We start from the raw sequence: 18,900 nt of genomic DNA, 5'->3' as shown, positions 1-18,900 counted from the left end.
TTTTTTTTTTCCCCAATTAAATTTTAACTTGATATACAAGCAGTGTCATGTCACAACTGGGTATAAATAAAAGAGAGACACCTCTAATGCAGCGTACACACGATCGGATTTTCTGTCAGAAAAACCTTGGATGTTTTTTCTGACAGAAATCCGCTCAAGCTTGGCTTGTATAAACACGGTCACACAAAAGTGCTCTGATCTTTCGACCATCAAGGACACGGTCATGTACAACACTACAACGACCAGAGAAAATCAAGTTCAATGCTTCCGAGCATGCGCCCGAAATTGAGCGTTAGAATTGCTACAGACGATTGGATTTTCAGATAGGAATTTTTTCAGTCGGAAAATTTAAGAACCAGCTCTCAATCTTTTGTTGCCAGAAATTCCAACAGCAAAAGTCCGATGAAGCATACACACGGTCGGAATTTCTGTTCAAAAGCTCAAATCGGACTTTTGCTGTCGGAATTTCTGATCGTGTGTAGGGGGCATTAGAGTAGCAATATGGTTACATTTATTAAAAGGTACAACTTTTAGCAACATATTGCTACACTTAGAGTAATAAAGAGAAGAGGGGTGCCTCTAACTCCTGCTGGATATTGCTTCTAATCCCCTTGTGGGTGGACATTTTATGGTTACACAACCTGTCACATGGCTATAATCTTTTTTTATATGAACTATAAACTGAAGGACCCAAGGTTGTGGAATGAATCATTTGAGTTTCCATTGTATCTTAAGGGGAAATTCACTTTGATATACAAGTGCTTTGGGATTACAAGCATGTTTCCGGAACAAATTATGCTCGCAATCCAAGGCTTTACTGTAATATGGTTTCTGATTTATAGTGATTAAATAGTGTGGCAGTGTTACACTATGCAATTATACTTTTTTTGGAGCTTCCAATGCTAAATTTGGAGAGGGGGGGGGGGGGAATCCTTCTGGAAGGGAGATAAAGACACAGTAAAACAGCCACATTGGAGTATTATGGAAGATCCCGTTAGAGAATTGTGAGGGTAAGGGTATATTTATAAGAACACATTTTGGATTCAATGGAAATAATTTCATGATTTTGATGCAAGCAAAAAAAAAAAAAAAAAAAAAAAAAAAAAAAGAAAAACAACAACAAAAAAAACACAACACACATCTTAACCACTTTAAGACTGCCCAATATACAGTGAGGAAAATAAGTATTTGAACACCCTGCTATTTTGCAAGTTCTCCCACTTGGAAATCATGGAGGGGTCTGAAATTGTTATCGTAGGTGCATGTCCACTGTGAGAGACATAATCAAAAAAAAAAAATCCAGAAATCACAATGTATGATTTTTTTAACTATTTATTTGTATGATACAGCTGCAAATAAGTATTTGAACACCTGAGAAAATCAATGTTAATATTTGGTACAGTAGCCTTTGTTTGCAATTACAGAGGTCAAACGTTTCTTGTAGTTTTTCACCAGGTTTGCACACACTGGAGGAGGGATTTTGGCCCACTCCTCCACACAGATCTTCTCTAGATCAGTCAGGTTTCTGGGCTGTCGCTGAGAAACACAGAGTTTGAGCTCCCTCCAAAGATTCTCTATTGGGTTTAGGTCTGGAGACTGGCTAGGCCACGCCAGAACCTTGATATGCTTCTTACAGAGCCACTCCTTGGTTATCCTGGCTGTGTGCTTCGGGTCATTGTCATGTTGGAAGACCCAGCCTCGACCCATCTTCAAAGCTCTAACTGAGGGAAGGAGGTTGTTGCCCAAAATCTCGCAATACATGGCCCCGGTCATCCTCTCCTTAATACAGTGCAGTCGCCCTGTCCCATGTGCAGAAAAACACCCCCAAAGCATGATGCTACCACCCCCATGCTTCACAGTAGGGATGGTGTTCTTGGGATGGTACTCATCATTCTTCTTCCTCCAAACACGGTTAGTGGAATTATGACCAAAAAGTTATATTTTGGTCTCATCTGACCACATGACTTTCTCCCATGACTCCTCTGGATCATCCAAATGGTCATTGGCAAACTTAAGACGGGCCTTGACATGTGCTGGTTTAAGCAGGGGAACCTTCCGTGCCATGCATGATTTCAAACCATGACGTCTTAGTGTATTACCAACAGTAACCTTGGAAACGGTGGTCCCCGCTCTTTTCAGGTCATTGACCAGCTCCTCCCGTGTAGTCCTGGGCTGATTTCTCACCTTTCTTAGGATCATTGAGACCCCACGAGGTGAGATTTTGCATGGAGCCCCAGTCCGAGGGAGATTGACAGTCATGTTTAGCTTCTTCCATTTTCTAATGATTGCTCCAACAGTGGACCTTTTTTCACCAAGCTGCTTGGCAATTTCCCCGTAGCCCTTTCCAGCCTTGTGGAGGTGTACAATTTTGTCTCTAGTGTCTTTGGACAGCTCTTTGGTCTTGGCCATGTTAGTAGTTGGATTCTTACTGATTGTATGGGGTGGAGAGGTATCTTTATGCAGCTAATGACCTCAAACAGGTGCATCTAATTTAGGATAATAAATGGAGTGGAGGTGGACATTTTAAAGGCAGACTAACAGGTCTTTGAGGGTCAGAATTCTAGCTGATAGACAGGTGTTCAAATACTTATTTGCAGCTGTATCATACAAATAAATAGTTAAAAAATCATAAATTGTGATTTCTGGAATTTTTTTTTTTTGATTATGTCTCTCACAGTGGACATGCACCTACGATGACAATTTCAGACCCCTCCATGATTTCCAAGTGGGAGAACTTGCAAAATAGCAGGGTGTTCAAATACTTATTTTCCTCACTGTATATATTGGCTGGTCTATTGCACAATACATACCTGTACGTTGTTTCATGCAATAGATAATGTGGGCAGAGGCGCGCCCCCGCTGCACAGAGGAGACAATGCACGTGTACGGCAGACCCGATGTTCCCAGGCCACCTGCGATCGCTTTACAGAGAGGCAGAACGGGGATCTTCCCATGTAAACAAGGTAGATCGCTGTTCTGACAGGGCAGAACATGGAGAGAGAGTCTGTTCCTAATATACACCAATTGGATTAGACATACTACACTATACCCATTTTCTTTTCTCAAGATTTTTCACGTTCTTGAGTGAAGCACAAGGGAGCCACAACCAGAGGACATTAAACTTGGAAAAGAATGAGAAACTTTTTGGATGACACTTTATAAATTGGGACTTTAAATTTTTTTAAGATTGCCAATAGTGGGACTTTTTGTTTAGGATTGCTGAAAGTGAGCACCGACTTTATTTGCATGCAGAATATAGAAATAATGATCTGTTCTTGAACTCCAGATTGTGACACGGGAGACCATGATGCCTGGTGAAAGAATCATTGTCTCCCGTGTTATGGATTCATTTTTGGATATTTCCTTTTTAGATTTTTACAAGGTTTGTCTATTCCATAAAATACAATTTTACCTAGATCCCAATCATGAACGTCCTTAAAATGTTTTGCTACATTATAGTTTTTATATTCTCTCTTTACAATGTTAACATGTTCTGCTGTCCTTACATGTAATGTAATTTTCTCATTGTTCACCCAATGTACTCCAAAATATGTATCTGCAGAGACCCAGCACTTTCATATTTGGGGGGGTATATTAGAAAGGCCACATACTATAAAAACTGGTATCATGCAGGGTGTTATCCATAGGACTGTCCCACACCAGCCACTGCAACTCAAATAATAAAAAGAAAATATTAATATGCATCTTTTTTTTTTTTGCTATAAAACATTTAAATTAAAAAAAAAAAGCCTTCATAAATTTAGGCAAATATGTACCCTGCTACATTTTTGGTTAAAAAAAATTCCAATAAGCGTATTTTGATTGGGTGGCACAGAAGTTATAGCGGCTACAAACTATGGGCTATATACTGGAATTTTTTATTTTATTTATATTAGTAATGGCGGCAATCAGCAACTTAAAGCGGGACTGCGATATTGAAGTGGACAATCTGACACTGAGGGAACCAGCAACACTAATACAGTGATCAGTGCTAAAAATATGCACTGTACCAATGACACTGTCTGGGAAGGAAGTTAAACATCTAGGGCGATCAAAGGGTTAAAAAGGTGTGCCCAACTTTTTTGTGTGTACTGTGTGGCGTTTTTACTAAGGCTGGGTTCACACTGGTACGACAAACGCTCTGACATTGGGAGCTCATGTCGCATGACGTGTAAAAATCAATGTTTCCCTAGGAGAGCCGTCTTAAAGGGGTTGTAAAGGTTTGTCTTTTATTTTCTAAATTGGTTCCTTTAAACTAGTGCATTGTTGGTTCACTTACCTTTTCCTTCCATTTCTTCTAAATGTTTTTTTTCTTTGTTTGAATTTCTCACTTCCTGTTTCTCCTTAGTAAGCTTTCCACCATCATCATCTGAGTGGTGGAAAGTGATTTAGAACAGCTTACCGAGGAGGAACAGGAAGTGAGAAATTCAGACAAAATAAAAAATAAATAAAAAAAAAAACATTTAGAAGGGAAATTGAAGGAAAAGAGAAGTGAACCAACAATGCACTAGCTTAAAGGAACCAATTTAGAAAATAAAAAACGAACCATTACAACCCCTTTAACTGGTCCGACACAAGTCGGTCCGACTTTGAAAATGCTCCCTGTACTACTTTGGTCCGACTTTGATCCTACTTCAGTCCGTTGAACATCATTGAAGTCGGACCAAAGTAGGATCCTTGTCCTAACCATCTGACTTTTGACATCCGACATGGTGATTACAGCAGCAGTAAAAGGAATTTATCTCACTCTGGGATTGTTTTGATTGGTCAAAGGACAAGTCAGACTATCACAAAGTCGGATCAAAGTCGGACCAATGTAGGACCGATATCGCAGAGCAAAGTAGGATAAAAGTGGTATGCCTGTTGTGTCGTACCAGTGTGAACTCAGCCTAAGGGTGTGATGGATTTTCTCTCCCTGCTTTGCATCAATCACATCCCCACTGACAGGACAGGGACATAGCCTCTCTCCTCGACAATCAGCGGGTGCCAGCAGACATTCATTGGCTGGCACAGAACGGCCACCCTGTAGCAGTAAATCTGCCATGGGGCGGTCAGCAAGTGGTTTAATAGGTTGCACCATATTTGGTTTTCATAAGCTCCCATTTAAAAGGCACTACAAAGAGAAAGTAAATTAAAACACGTTAGACAACTTGTAGAATGTGTAAAATATTTATTGAACACGTTTCATGAGATCAAGGTATTTTCTAGCACTTGATTTACACTTCGATCACCTCTGTCTCGACACCTCCTTTAGTCACTGCATCTCACAGAAGCAGTAAACAAACCGAGTTAAAAATAAGTTACAATTGATAAGCACTTGCTGTTTTGACCCTTGTAAGTACTATTCTATCATAAGTGGGAAGAAAGGGAGTTTAGGCACAACATTCCCACTTTCAGAAGTACAAGGGAGAAAAGCATTTTAAACTCACTGGGCAAAGTCTCTGTAGAAAATGCAGCCAGACAGGACTAGACAACATGAAATTTGGTGATGTCTACATCACTCCCTTGATCTTTTTGTTTTTTAAGCAGCAACACAAGATTTTCAAGTTCATGAGGTTCTTAAACAGTGATAGTATATTGCAACTCTCTTGCTTGCACATAATATGCAGTCCCAAAAATCAGGACTGTGGAATTTATTGGATTACGTGGCCGAAGCGCAATTGAATTGCGCATTATTGAGTGTATGCGAAACTGCCCTGATTAATGCAGGTTGGGATTACGTAAGAGGATTGCTTGGAAATACAATACATCTCTTCACAGCAGCTTGCCCTAACAATGCATAATAGAGTTTCAATAAAGCAAATAAACTCGTACACGTTTCCTTCTCTGCAATTTAATTATGACTCATTAGCTTGGATTTAGATTGGTAACTTCTGCTGCCCAACGGCAAGCAATACACCTTGCAAACCAGGTTACAGAGAGTACACTTTCTACTATAGTTCAGCTGGGAGATTCAATGGAGATGGGAGGGAAGGGCAAAAACAAAAAAAGGGGGAGATTGCACGTAACAGAAAAAGCCCAATGAAAGCAGCACCGAATGCTGCCAGAATAAAGCAGCAGTTTAACAGATGCAGTGCAAAATACGGCTGCGGGTTTTTAAATCACAGACACATCTATGTTTTGGCATCAGCCTTGTATTATATGGCATTTATACCAGAAAGTATTGTTTTGGACAGAATCAGGGGAGATTAGAAGATTTAATTTTGCTTTAAGTGTTTTTGGATGGTTAGCTGCCCCAAAAAACAGAGGGGTTTTGGCTTAAGGCTAAGAGGCAGTGTTCAAACAAAGTGTCATTACAACTAGCTATGGCAGCAAAGAGATGCGATGAGCCCTGAGCAGTACAGATGTTCAGTCTCACAACCTGTCCTGCAGACCTCACTTTGGATCATTTACTAGAAAGGAAAAAGGAGTAATTACGTTGGAGCCTGCACAAAATTTGCTTTATTTGGGGGAGGGGGGTCATCTACATTTTATTCACATCTTCCTGCCCCTGAGCTGAAGGGATTTAAAAAAAAACAAAAACACTATTGTCAACTTCACATTCATTTGGTCCAATCAACTGCCCCAGTATCTTCTTACTGCACTTCAATATAGGGATTTGTGTACATGATTTCAATGACATCTTCACAGATGCGCTCTGCTGTCCCGTGTAATATTCGATACTTGAGCAGAAATACTATTTATATACTCAAGCATTTTAAATTCTCCCCTGCACGCTGATGTCAACATTAATTACATATGTGAATGTAGAAATTCTATAATCCGTCCGTTTACCAAATGAAGTAGGAGGAAAACAAACTAGAAGTTGCATTTTTATTTTTTTTGGTGAACGTGGCACCTACTGCAGTTGCTTTTGAAAGGACGGAGGTGAGAGACCAGTCTTCCGTTGTAGGATCATACAACTCATCTTGATCCATTGCCCGTGGTCACAAAGGCCTGGTTTAAACCGCTGTGTTCAATTCCACGTTATTGCATACAGCAGTGTCCGTTGGTTTCCTTGAATCGCAGACGCATCTTGGGCTTGTACTTCTCTAGGTACATCAACTGTTTGGCGTTAAATGCTCCTCTCCGCTTCCTAAAAGAAAAAAAAATTCCATATATAAACTCCTTAAAAGCAATCAAAATAAAAAGTTAAAGTATTATTTTTTTAGTTTACTGTATTTTACATCTTAAAAACATTTTTTTGTTTTCATCATTTATATAAAACTTTTTTTTTTTTTTTTTTTTACACAAGAACATTGTGTTCCCATGACCAGCATTACATGCTCACTTATGGGCCGCTTCTGGCCATTCTAATCCCCATTAAGTGCTGGGAAGATGGGCATGTCGATTCCAAAAATAACTTCATTCTACTTGTGCAATTTGATCTCCTGCTGTCCAGGCCTATTCACAATAGATAAGAATAACCTATTCAAGTTATTCACAGCCTAGCCGTAACACTCAGTAAAGCGCTGCAAAAACTTCAACTGTATTGTGCTCATAAGTTTACATACCCTGGCAGAATTTAGGATTTCTTGGCCATTTTTCAGAGGTTAATGATAAACACAAACTTTTTTCACTCATGCTAATATTAATAAATGGCTTAAGCCAAATGTTGCATCAATCAACTGGGTTTACTCTTTAAAATCGTAATGACAAGAGTAACTACTCAAATGACCCTGATCGAAAGTTTACACTCCAGTTCTTAATACCGTGTACCTTTAACATCACTGACAGCTTGAAGTCTTTCGTGGTATTTGTGGATGAGGCTCTTTATCTTCTCAGATGGTAAAGCTGCCCATTCCTCTTGGCAAAAAGCCTCCAGATCCTGTAAATTCTTGGGCTGTCTTGCATGAACTGCACGTTTGAGATCTCCCCAGAGTGGCTCAATGATATTGAGGTCAGGAGACGGAGATGGCCACTCCAGAACCTTCACTTTATTCTGCTGTAGCCAATGACAGGTCGACTTGGCCTTGTGTTTTGGATCATTGTCATTTTGGAATGTCCAAGTACATCTCATGCGCAGATTCTTGGCTGATGAATGAAAATGTTCATCCAGTACTTTGATAACATACTGCATTCATCTTGCCATCAATTGACCAAATTTCCAGTGCCTTTGTGCCACACATTCCCAAAACATCAGCAATCCACCTCTGTGTTTCACAGTAGGAATGGTGTACTTATCATAGGCCTTGTTGACTCCTCTCCAAATGCAGAGTTTATGGTTGTGGCCAAAAAGCTAAATTTTGGTCTAATCACTCCAAATTACTTTGTGGTAGAAGGTTTGAGGCTTGTCTCTGTGCCGTTTGGCGTATTGTAAGAAGGATACTTTGTGGCATTTGTGTAGTAATGGCCTTCTAGCGATTCGACCATGAAGACCATCTTTCTTCAAGTGCCTCCTTATTGTGCATCCTGAAACAGCCACACCACATGTTTTCAGAGTTCTGCATTTCACCTGAAGTTATTTGTGGGTTTATTCTTTGCATCCTGAACAATTTTCCTGGCAGTTGTGGCTGAAGTTTTAGTTGGTCTACCCGACCGTGGTTTGGTTTAAACAGAACCGCTCATTTTCCACTTCTTGATTAGAGCTTGAACACTGCTGATTGGCATTCTCAATTCCTTGGATACCTTTTTATACAGTTCAACTGTATAACGCAGATCCTTTGACAATTCTTTTGCTTTCTCCACTGGCTGAAAGATGCAATGGTCTGTTAGGAGTCCAGAAACTCATTGACCTTTTATACACCAACTACAAGCAAACAGATCACAGGCGAGTATGGTTACCTTTTATAGCCATTCAAACCCCTTTGTGTCAACTTGTGTTCATGTTATCAAGCCAAAATCACCAGGGTATGTAAACTTTTGATCAGGGTCATTTCAGTAGTTTCTGTTGCCATTATGATTTAAAAAGAGTACACAGTTGATTGATAATGGCTTCAGCCAAACACTAACCATGAGTGAAAAACGTTTTTGTGTTATTCATATTCTCTGAAAAACGACCTAGAAATCAAATTCTGCTAGAATATGTAAACTTATGAGCACAACTGTATACAGCGCGTAAAATAAGTATTGAGCGCGTCACCATTTTTCTAGGTAAATATATTTCTAAAGGCGTTATTGACATGAAATTTTCACATGTCAGTAACAACCCATGCAATCCATACAAAATCACGAAAATGAAAGAAGTTCAGAACTTAAAAGTTATGTGTAATAAAATGGAATGACACAGGGAAAATGTATTGAACACATGAAGAAAAAGGAGGGGGCAAAAAGGCATGGAAAGACACCAGCTGAAATCTATCAGAATTTAGAAAGCAACCCTGCCCGTGCAAATTATCAGCTGGTTCAGTCTCAACTGATGGCCTAACCAAGGCATCACACAAGAAACATCTCATGATGGGTAAAAGCAAAGAGCTCTCTCAAGACCTTTGCAACCTTACTGTTACAGAAGGAATGCTAAACTTCTGAATGTTCCAGTGAGCACTCTTGTGGCCATAATCCGGAAGTGGAAAGAACATAATTTCACCATAAACCAGCCATGACCAGGTGCTCCTTGCAAGATTTCTGACAGAGGAGGGAAAATTATCAGAAGAGTTGTCCAAGAGCAAATGAGCACTTGTGGAGAGCTTAAAAAATAAATAAATACTGGAATTCGCAAGTACAATTGTTTCAAATAAAATAAGTAATGCCATGGCCTGTATACACGCTCACCACGCAAGACTCAATCGCTGAAGAAAAAGCATGTTGAAGCTTGGTTAAGGTTTTCTGTAGAACATTTAGACAAGCCTGAGAAATACTGGGAGAATATAGCCTGGTCAGATGGGACCAATACACAGTATGTTTGGAGGTCAAAGGGCACTGCACATCACCTCAAAAACACCATACCAACAGTGAACTTTGGAGGTGGGAACATAATGTGTGGGGCCGTTTTTCAGCATAAGGTACTGGCAAACTTCATGTCATTGACGGTAGGATGAATGAAAAAATGTACTTAGATATTCTTGATAAAAATCTGCTACCAGGATGATGACGATAAAACGAGGGCGGACATTTCAGCAAGACAATGATCCCAAACACAGCGCAAAGGAAACTCGCAATAGGTTTCAAAGAAAGAAAACAAAGCTGCTAGAATGACCCAGCCAATTACCCGACTTAAATCCACCAGAAAATCTAAGGAAAGAACTAAAGATCAGAGTTCATAGAAGTCCTTTAGGCTAGGTTCACAACTATACGAATTGGACGTGGTTTTGCTCCGCATCCAATTCACATGGAAGATTGTGACCGACTCTCCATGGAGCCGGTTCACATATCTCTGCTGCGGCTCTGGTACGGATTTGCACAGGGGTCCTGTGCCTCTTGATAAGTTTCAGGCCCGAATTTAGCCCAAAATTCAGGCTGAAATCAGACCTGAAATGGTGAATGGGGACGCACTGGACCCCTGCTGTGAGCCGCATGTGGCAATAAGTGAACCCAGCCTTAAGATTTTAATTCTGTGTGTGTGGGAGAATGGGCCAAAAATCACACCTGAGCAATGCATGCAGGGGGAAAGCTGGCATTACCAACAAGGGATTTTGTACAAAGTATCAACTACATTTCAGTAAGTGTACTCAAAACTTTTTCCCTCTGTCATTCCATTTTATTACACATAACTTAATTGTTTTGGTTTCTTTGTATGGATGGATTGCATGGGTCGTTATAGACATGTGGTGAAAATGTTATGTCAATAGCACCTTTAGAAATATATTTACCTAGAAAAAAAATAACAAAAAATTATCTGGTAATATGTCAGAATATGTTCAATATTTTATAGCATTTAGTATTTGTAGTAAATGTTCTAATGCACTAAGAGGATACCTGTTTTGTCTCTCAGTAGCTGATGATTTGTTGCTGGTGACAGAATTGCAGAAATGTGTCATCAAGAAAGTGAATGTAGGCTTTTGGCTAAATTTATGTTACTTTACATTATTTGTATGAACCTTATGGTGCCGCCCCCAGGAAAGATACACTGTCCCGGTCAGGAGTAGGGGTGCCGGCAAGGGATATCACTCATCTAGTAGTGCAAATGATTAAAGCAGGAAAACCGCTGCTCGCCTGACCCAATCCTAGTTGATGCATGTATATGCAACAGCCTCAGCCAGCGCTGCTCTGTGTAGTGCTGGTTGAGGCATACATATACAAAAAAATCAGGAGACCCTAGGGAATAAAATGGCGGTCATTGAAACTCTGTCACACAGTATTTGCGCAGCAATTTTTCAAACACAATTTATTTGGGGGGGGAAAAAAACACTTTCATGAAAAAAATAAAACCAGTAAGTTGGCCCATTTTTTTTGTACAATATGAAAAATGTTACACCTGTGAAATGGCGTCAAATTTCGGTAGTTAAAAATCTTCATAGGCGACACTAGCATTTTTTACAGGTTACCTGTTTAGAGTTAGAGGTCTTGGGCTCGAATTATTGCTCTCGCGCCAACGTTCGTGGTGATGGCTCACATGTGGTTTGAACATAGTTTACATATGCGGGCGCGACCAACGTATGCGTTCCGCTTCTGCGTGAGAGCATGCGGGGACTGGGGCGCTTAAATTTCTCTTCCCCAGGCTGGAAAGCCAGAGATAAAAAAAATAAAAATAAAAAATAAAAAAGATCTCAGGCCTTCCAGCTGAGTCCCCAACATTTACTTCCACTAGCATGGACAGGACATCATAATGTTGCGCTCGGGCTTCAGAGAGTCAGAGAATGCCAGGGACCATCTGGCCCTCGGTTTTCTCTATGGCACCAGCGGATCCCTTCTCTGGCTCACCAATTGCACAGGCGAGCCGGTAGAAGCACCATAGGATGGCAAGGGGGGGTGGACATCCCCTCCCGCCACCTGTAAGAATGATCAAGAGGCTGAATAGCCACTCTGATTGTTCTTACAGTGCAGGGATTCGCTAGATGAAAAATAAAAAATGATATCTGAAGGATACCTGCAGCTGCAGGCATCATTTAGATATCCCCACTGAAAGCCAAGGACGTCAAGTGACATCCTGCGGTATAGAAGTGTTTAAACTAAGATAAGGTCAGGCGAGCGGCAGCTTTCCTGCTATAATCATTTCACATTTGTTTAAGAATATATATTTTCATAACTTCCACAAATTCAAGCTCATGAATGAAAATTTAAAACAGGGTGCTCCCATTACAGTTCACATACTGGCCTTTTTATTAAGATAGTCCAACAGTGCCTGCTCACTGTTTGGCTGTCTTTCGTTGGCTGAAAGAAAAGCTATGTGGGTCATTACAAGCAAAAGAAAAGTGGAAGGGGTACCCCTCCTCTGATAAAATGGTAATCTATGAGTCGTGACCAGCTCTAATGGGTATAGAATATTCGTTGATTAGAATATTAAATGAGGCATCTATGTAGAGGCTGGTCAATGTCCCATATTTAATGCATGTAAACATAATGCACATTTCAGGTCTGCATTCATTGGGCTATTGACATCAATGGGTATATGACAGTGCAAGTGTGATGACGTTTTATTATACACTGAAAGAAATCTTGCATCTTCTGCAGTGTTATAACACATGAATCTACTAAACAGCAATACTTTGAATTTCAGCAAACATTCATGAAGGTTATCACTATCTCTTAGCTTGATTGCCTGCTAAAATTAGTGGGGGAAATAGAAAACAAAAAAATGTTCAGCCTAAAGCAAAGCTCCAGGCAAAACAACCTAGTGCACAGCTGAAATGTACACATTTTTGAACGGCTTAGGTCCCCCCTCCCTTTGCGATACACATTGTCACACTGGCCAGGAATATGAAACTATTCACTCCTAGTTTTTATCTTTTGCAGACTACAGTGTCACCAGCCTGCTCAGTCGACAATGTATCAGTAGTACCCTGGGGTTCTTGTTTGCCTTCAGACATAATTTCTGACGAAACGCACATAGGGCGGATCATATGATCTGAAATCCCCTACGCATGCGCACTGAATGGTGGAATATGAGCTTTATTATTTTTCTGCTTTAGCAAGTACATTATGTTTATAATAAATTAGGATTAATTTTATGACCTTACACTACGTATGGTCTTTCGTTGATGATATACATAAAATCTGAGCATTTCTGGAAGTTGGAGCAATTTCCTTGCTGGCTATCATCTGTTTAATATTATGAAAGTGCTTGCAATCTTCAAATTAAGGGGTCTCTGGATTCGGCAAGAAGCGTATTTGGCGGTGAAGAATTTAAGTGAAGAAGTCATTATTACACAGTATATAATTTTATAGGACTTGCATAATTTCACCATCACTGCGGTGGATTAAAAGCGGAGTTTAGCCAAAAAAAAAAGTAAAAAAAGTCAGCAGCTACAAAAAGTGTAGCTGCTGATTAACCACTTAAGCCCCGAACCTTTAGGCAGCTAAATGCTCAGGCCAGGTTTTGCAATTCGGCACTGCATCGCTTTAACTGACAATTGCGCGGTCGTGCGACGTGGCTCCCAAACAAAATTGACGTCCTTTTTTCCCCCACAAATAGAGATTTCTTTTGGGGGTATTTGATCTACTCTGCGGTTATTTTTTTGCGCTTTAAACAAAAATAGAGCGTCAATTTTGAAAAAAATTCAATATTTTTTACTTTTTGCTATAATAAATATCCCCCAAAAACATAACATTTTTTTTACTCAGTTTAGGCCGATATGTATTCTACCTATTTTTGGTTAAAAAAAAAAAAAAAAAAAAATCGCAATAAGCGTTTATCGATTGGTTTGTGCAAAATTTATAGCGTTTACAAAATAGGGGATAGTTTTATTGCATTTTTATTATTTATTTTTTACTACCAATGGCGGCGATCAGCGATTTTTTTCGTGACTGCGACATTATGGCGGACACTTCGGACAATTTTGACACATTTTTGGGACCATTGTCATTTTCACAGCAAAAAATGCATTTAAATTGCATTATTTATTGTGAAAATGACAGTTGCAGTTAACCACAGGGGGCGCTGAAGGAGTTATGCTTCACCTAGTGCGTGTTTACAACTGTAAGGGGGTGTGGCTGTAGGTCTGACGTCATCGATCATGTCTCCCTATAAAAGGGATGACTCGATCGATGCAGCCGCCACAGTGAAGCATGGGGAAGCCGTGTTTACATACGGCTCTCCCCGTTCTTCAGCTCCGGGGAGCGATCGCGAGGGGGCGGCTAGAAACAAATAGCCGCGCCCTCATCCCAGATCGCTCCCTGAGGCTTACCGACCGCCGCATGTACCGGGGGGGGGGGGGTCCCGATCGGATATCCGCCCCCCCAAAAAAACACATGCCCAATGTGGCTTGTCAGGGGGGTCACCATCACTTAAAGCGAAAGTTAAATTTTTGGGTGAAAATCAGCATAATACAGCCGGCTCAACAGGGATGGGCCAAATGTTGATCATGTATGGGCAGGCTAATTGTACCCAAAAAGCAATTAATTTGTATACAACCACCCTGTTGGATTTTTTACATGCGATTACTGCTGCCGTTTATAGCCGGCAGCAGTAATCCTTGCATCCTGCTGGCAGGGAAAGCTCCCTCTCTGGCAGACTACAATAGCGATGCGGGAGGCATTCCCTCATCGACACTGACTATCGCTGGGGGAAATTGAACAATTTTCGGGAAGAAAGAAAATCAGATGATCTATTGGCTGCCTTAAACTTATACTAAGATTGTGTACCCATTTTGTTGTTGCACACTCCATTCACTATTGTATGTGTATTATATTCACTATTCTTAAAGAAAGTGTGCCATGTTTGTGGATACTAGTGGAAGCAGCCATCTTGACTGATATTTGCAATTTATTTTTTTGGGTTCAAATAAATATTTTGTGGATTACATTAGTGCAGAGTTCACTAGGGTTTAGTAATGTTATGACTGCTTGTCTAATAAGGGGTCTGGAGGCAGCAATGAGACACAGGAAGCTGCAAAGCTAAACCAGTAAATTGGGGCCTCACCTACTAAGCTATGCACATAACGCACAAAGCAGAATTACAAATACTATGACAGGTAAAGCTAGTACTTTCTGATTTATGGGAGAACAGAATTCTAAATTAAAAGTAACTCAGCAGTTTTTTTTTTTATATATATATTTGCTGCTGTGCCATACATGTGATATAGGTACACTTCTTCCTGAGAGTTGTTTATTTCTTGCTTCAGCAAGATGTGGAAAAACAAAATGTTTAACAATCCGTTTGTGAGCAGCCTTGTTTACCAGGCGTGGAGGTCTCATGAGGTAAAGGCAGAGAGAGCGCAAGAGACGGGGGGGGGGGGGGGGGGGGGGGGAAAGAGATGTGGTAATTAGCTCACTTACTCCCTGATAAACTGCACAGCGTCCTCGTACTTCATTCCACATTCAATCAGCGCTAGAGCAACCAGCACAGGGGCCCTGAAAGAAAAATAAATAAATAAATAGAAGACAGCACAGAGATTAGAGTGTGCATTTCTCAGACTTGATACTCGGGGCTCCCTGGAAGCACAGACACCAGGAAGAGATTATTAATTGGATTAAAACCGTCAGCTTTACATCTTTGCGCATCTATTGAGAAAGCTGTCCACGATGCAATGTTCAATAACAAAGCCTCTTAAAAACAAAATCTGGCGTCAGACAAAAATACTTCAACAACCTTCAGGCATTGGAATGCAGTAAAAAGGTTAAAATTTACTTACATCCATCATCTCAGCCCAGTCAATTTTTTTTACTAAACATGTACACAGGCTGAACTGAAAGCCATCATCCAAATCAGTACACCCTGAGCTCAGGGCACATTATCCAAAGTTCTCTTCTATCCCACTGCTCGATATTTTCTCATCTGTATCTTGCCATGCTGCCAGATTGAACTCTGCAACGTTCCCTCCTATAAACACTCACAGCCCCTTGTGCCCACAGGCAGCGCCTGCCAGCTCCATTATAATAAGTGTTGTATGCTAATTAAACAGATCCATGGCACACCAATTATCCATCACAAATACACCAGATGCTGCTTCATTTCTGTTACCGATATTATCTTGCAACCTATCCAAAAAGCACCTTGTATAAAACTATATACATACAAATTAATCAGTTTCATCTTCCTCTAGTGTGGTCAGACAACCCTTCAAACCTGATTTTAAGAAATGCACAGGGGCCACTGGAGTAAACCTGTGCATTACCTTCCTACTGAGTTTTACTCTCAGCATGCGGACATCCTTGCCCCTAGGCTTAAGGCCCTTTTTTCCGGACTTGCAGAGACCGGAGCGATGCCCGAGTCTATGGAAGAGGCTATCATTGTCCTGATACCTAAGCCTGGTAAGGACCCCCAGGAATGTGCATCATACAGGCCCATTTCGTTACTCAACATAGATGCAAAAATATTGGTGAAGATTCTGGCCACCCGCTTGTCCACAGTGATATCCACGTTGTTCAAACTGGTTTCATGCCGGGCAAGGGCACGGACATTAACATTAGGCGTCTTTTTGAACCTTGCGATTCAGCATGAGAATGTTGGGGCCTGGGTCATTGCCTCTCTCGATGCTGAGAAGGCATTTGACTCTGTGGAATGGGACTATCTTTGGGGGGTGCTGCGGCACTTTGGTTTTGGCCCTAGTTTCCTCCGGTGGGTTTGGCTGTTGTATCGGGCGCCGAGGGCTAGGGTACGTACCAATGACTGGGTTTCTGAATCCTTCCACCTCCACAGGGGCACGCGTCAAGGGTGCCCTCTGTCCCCTGGTCTGTTTGCCCTGGCACTGGAGCCCCTGGCGATTTTAGTCCAGGAGTCTCTGAAGGTCCAGAGTATGCAGATTGGTGGACTAGAGGAGAGGATATCCCTCTACGCCGATGATGCCCTACTATATTTGAATGATGTGGGCCCGTCCCTATCTGCTGCTCTGGATTTGTTTGATAAGTTTGAATCTCTGTTCGGTATCCGTATCAATTGGTCAAAATCGGTCCTCTTCCCTTTGGATCCACAAACTGTTGCCCTGTCCAGCCCCACATCGCTGCAATGGGTTACAGAGTTCAAGTATCTCGGGGTTAGGGTGGCTAGGTCCCCCTCCCAATACTACACACTTAATGTGCTCCCCCTGCTCAGGCTCCTCAGGGAACGCTGTCAATCCTGATCCCACCTTCCGTTGAACTTAATTGGTCGAATTAACATCTTAAAGATGATTCTCTTGCCTAAATTTACTTACCTTTTTTGGAACAGCCCGGCTTGGATCCTGGCGGCCTTCTTTCGGGAGGTGGATAAATGCATGGTCTCCTTTATCTGGAACGGGTCTGTCCCCCGATTGGCAAAATCCACGCTGCATCTCCCTACGCACCTTGGGGGTCTGGCGCTTCCAAACTTTAAAATCTACTCCTGGGCTGCAATGTTGGTCACAATGTACTGGTGGTTTGAGGCCAAGCATTCTAATGCCACGGTTTGTGTGGAGGCGGCTTGGCTGGGCTCCCTGCAGGCACTGCAAAACTTGGCCTATAGAGGTTTAAGGGCCTATGAGGGTCTTCCGGGCCCGACTAGGGTGACGGCGCGCGGTAGGTTCTTTCGGGAGGGGTGTTGGTCCCCGGTACAACCTTTATGGGGAAATCCTAACCTGCCTCATTTTCGGTCCATACCTGACCCTCGGGTCTGGGCGAGATTTGGTATTAAGATCTTAAAAGATATCATGCCGTCGGGTACTTTGCTGTCATTCTCACAATTGACCCAGACTTACAAGTTACCTGGCTGGATGTTTTTACGGTATGCCCAGCTTCGCCACGCTGCTAGGGCCCAATTTCCCGCCCCTCGGGAGCTTAGGTTGGACCCGGTGGAGGACCTCTTATCTTGTAGTGCCCTGTCAAAACCCCTCTCTGCTCTATATGGTTTATTGCTTCCTATTGACTCCATTAAAATGAATAGGCTCTGGGACTCCTGGAAGTAGGACATTCCAGCTCTGGAGAGGGAGGATTGTCTGGAGCGTGCCCCCAAATTGGTTGTCTCTGCGGGCGATAAGCTTGTGCAGACAAAATTCTTACATAGAGTTATTTTAGCCCGGAGCGCCTCTCCAGGATTTACCCTGATAGGGACCCACGGTGCCCGGTGTCGGACAGACCGGGGGACTTTCATGCATATGTTTTGGACGTGTCCGGCCCTGGTGCCCTTTTGGTCAGGTGTATTTTACCTACTTGAATGTTCGCATGGATCTTTACGTCCCCATGACGCCCACACTAGATTTGCTGGGTGTCATTGACGGCGACCAAAGGTCCCTCCATAGCAAGTTGCTGATCTCATATCTACTGTTTTACGCCAAAAAAGAAATATTAGTTAACTGGACCTCTTCTGTTTTACGCCAAAAAAGAAATAGTTAACTGGACCTCTAGCGTAATTGGTGGCTCAAACGCACATGTGCAGGAGTGACCTCACGCCCCCAGCCACTCATGCCGCAAGAGGCCATGAACCTGGAAGGTAAACCGGGTGAAGATGGAAGCCCTCTCAGCGGTGACAGTGCGACACTGGAGGGCTTCGTTTCAATGTCTCTCATAATGTGCTGTTATGCATCTACAGATGCCCCTTATTTGCATAGGCAGGTTTTTTGGTAAACTTGAACCGTTCAAGAGTATGTTTATACTTCACATTTTAGTCTGCATTCCTTTCATTGCCTCCTTCCATATCAAATACCTGGTTGATCCTGCCAGTCTCCCATTTCCTTGATGTAAGCTGACCATAGCAAGCATGGGAACAGATCTGGACTTCCATGGTCCGTTTGTGTCCATAGGCTTGCTGTATACAAGATGCCATGCCAATGCATAGCTTGCCTGATGGCCGCACCCTTGCCCTAACTAGACCACCTCAGTTTTCTGCAAATGTGAACATTAGGAAAACAGCATGTGCATTTTTGATGTTTCTCTAGTGTGCACAGCAGTGGAAATGGATTGGATTGCTGGTGGGAAGACTATTGGTTTGACTTA

General features: G+C 41.8%; 1 protein-coding gene across 3 annotated transcripts in view; it reads right to left on the bottom strand.

Moving 5' to 3' along the window:
- Positions 1–5,153: 5,153 nt before the first annotated feature.
- PTP4A2 (protein tyrosine phosphatase 4A2) overlaps positions 5,154–18,900 on the bottom strand; it is a 67,076-nt gene continuing 53,329 nt past the window's right edge. For all 3 annotated transcript variants that reach the window (XM_040337066.1, XM_040337068.1, XM_040337067.1), the window contains 2 exons: positions 15,292–15,366; positions 5,154–7,075 (listed from right to left, as the gene is read on the bottom strand). In XM_040337066.1, coding sequence (XP_040193000.1) covers positions 6,967–7,075; positions 15,292–15,366 — 184 coding nt within the window. In that variant the 3' untranslated portion in view covers positions 5,154–6,966. The remainder of the gene's footprint in view (positions 7,076–15,291; positions 15,367–18,900) is intronic.

Source organism: Rana temporaria, chromosome 2, assembly GCF_905171775.1.
Source record: "Rana temporaria chromosome 2, aRanTem1.1, whole genome shotgun sequence".
Taxonomy (NCBI): Eukaryota; Metazoa; Chordata; class Amphibia; order Anura; family Ranidae; genus Rana; species Rana temporaria.
Note: the sequence above shows the minus strand (reverse complement) of the source record. Positions and strands in the feature narration are given on the sequence as shown.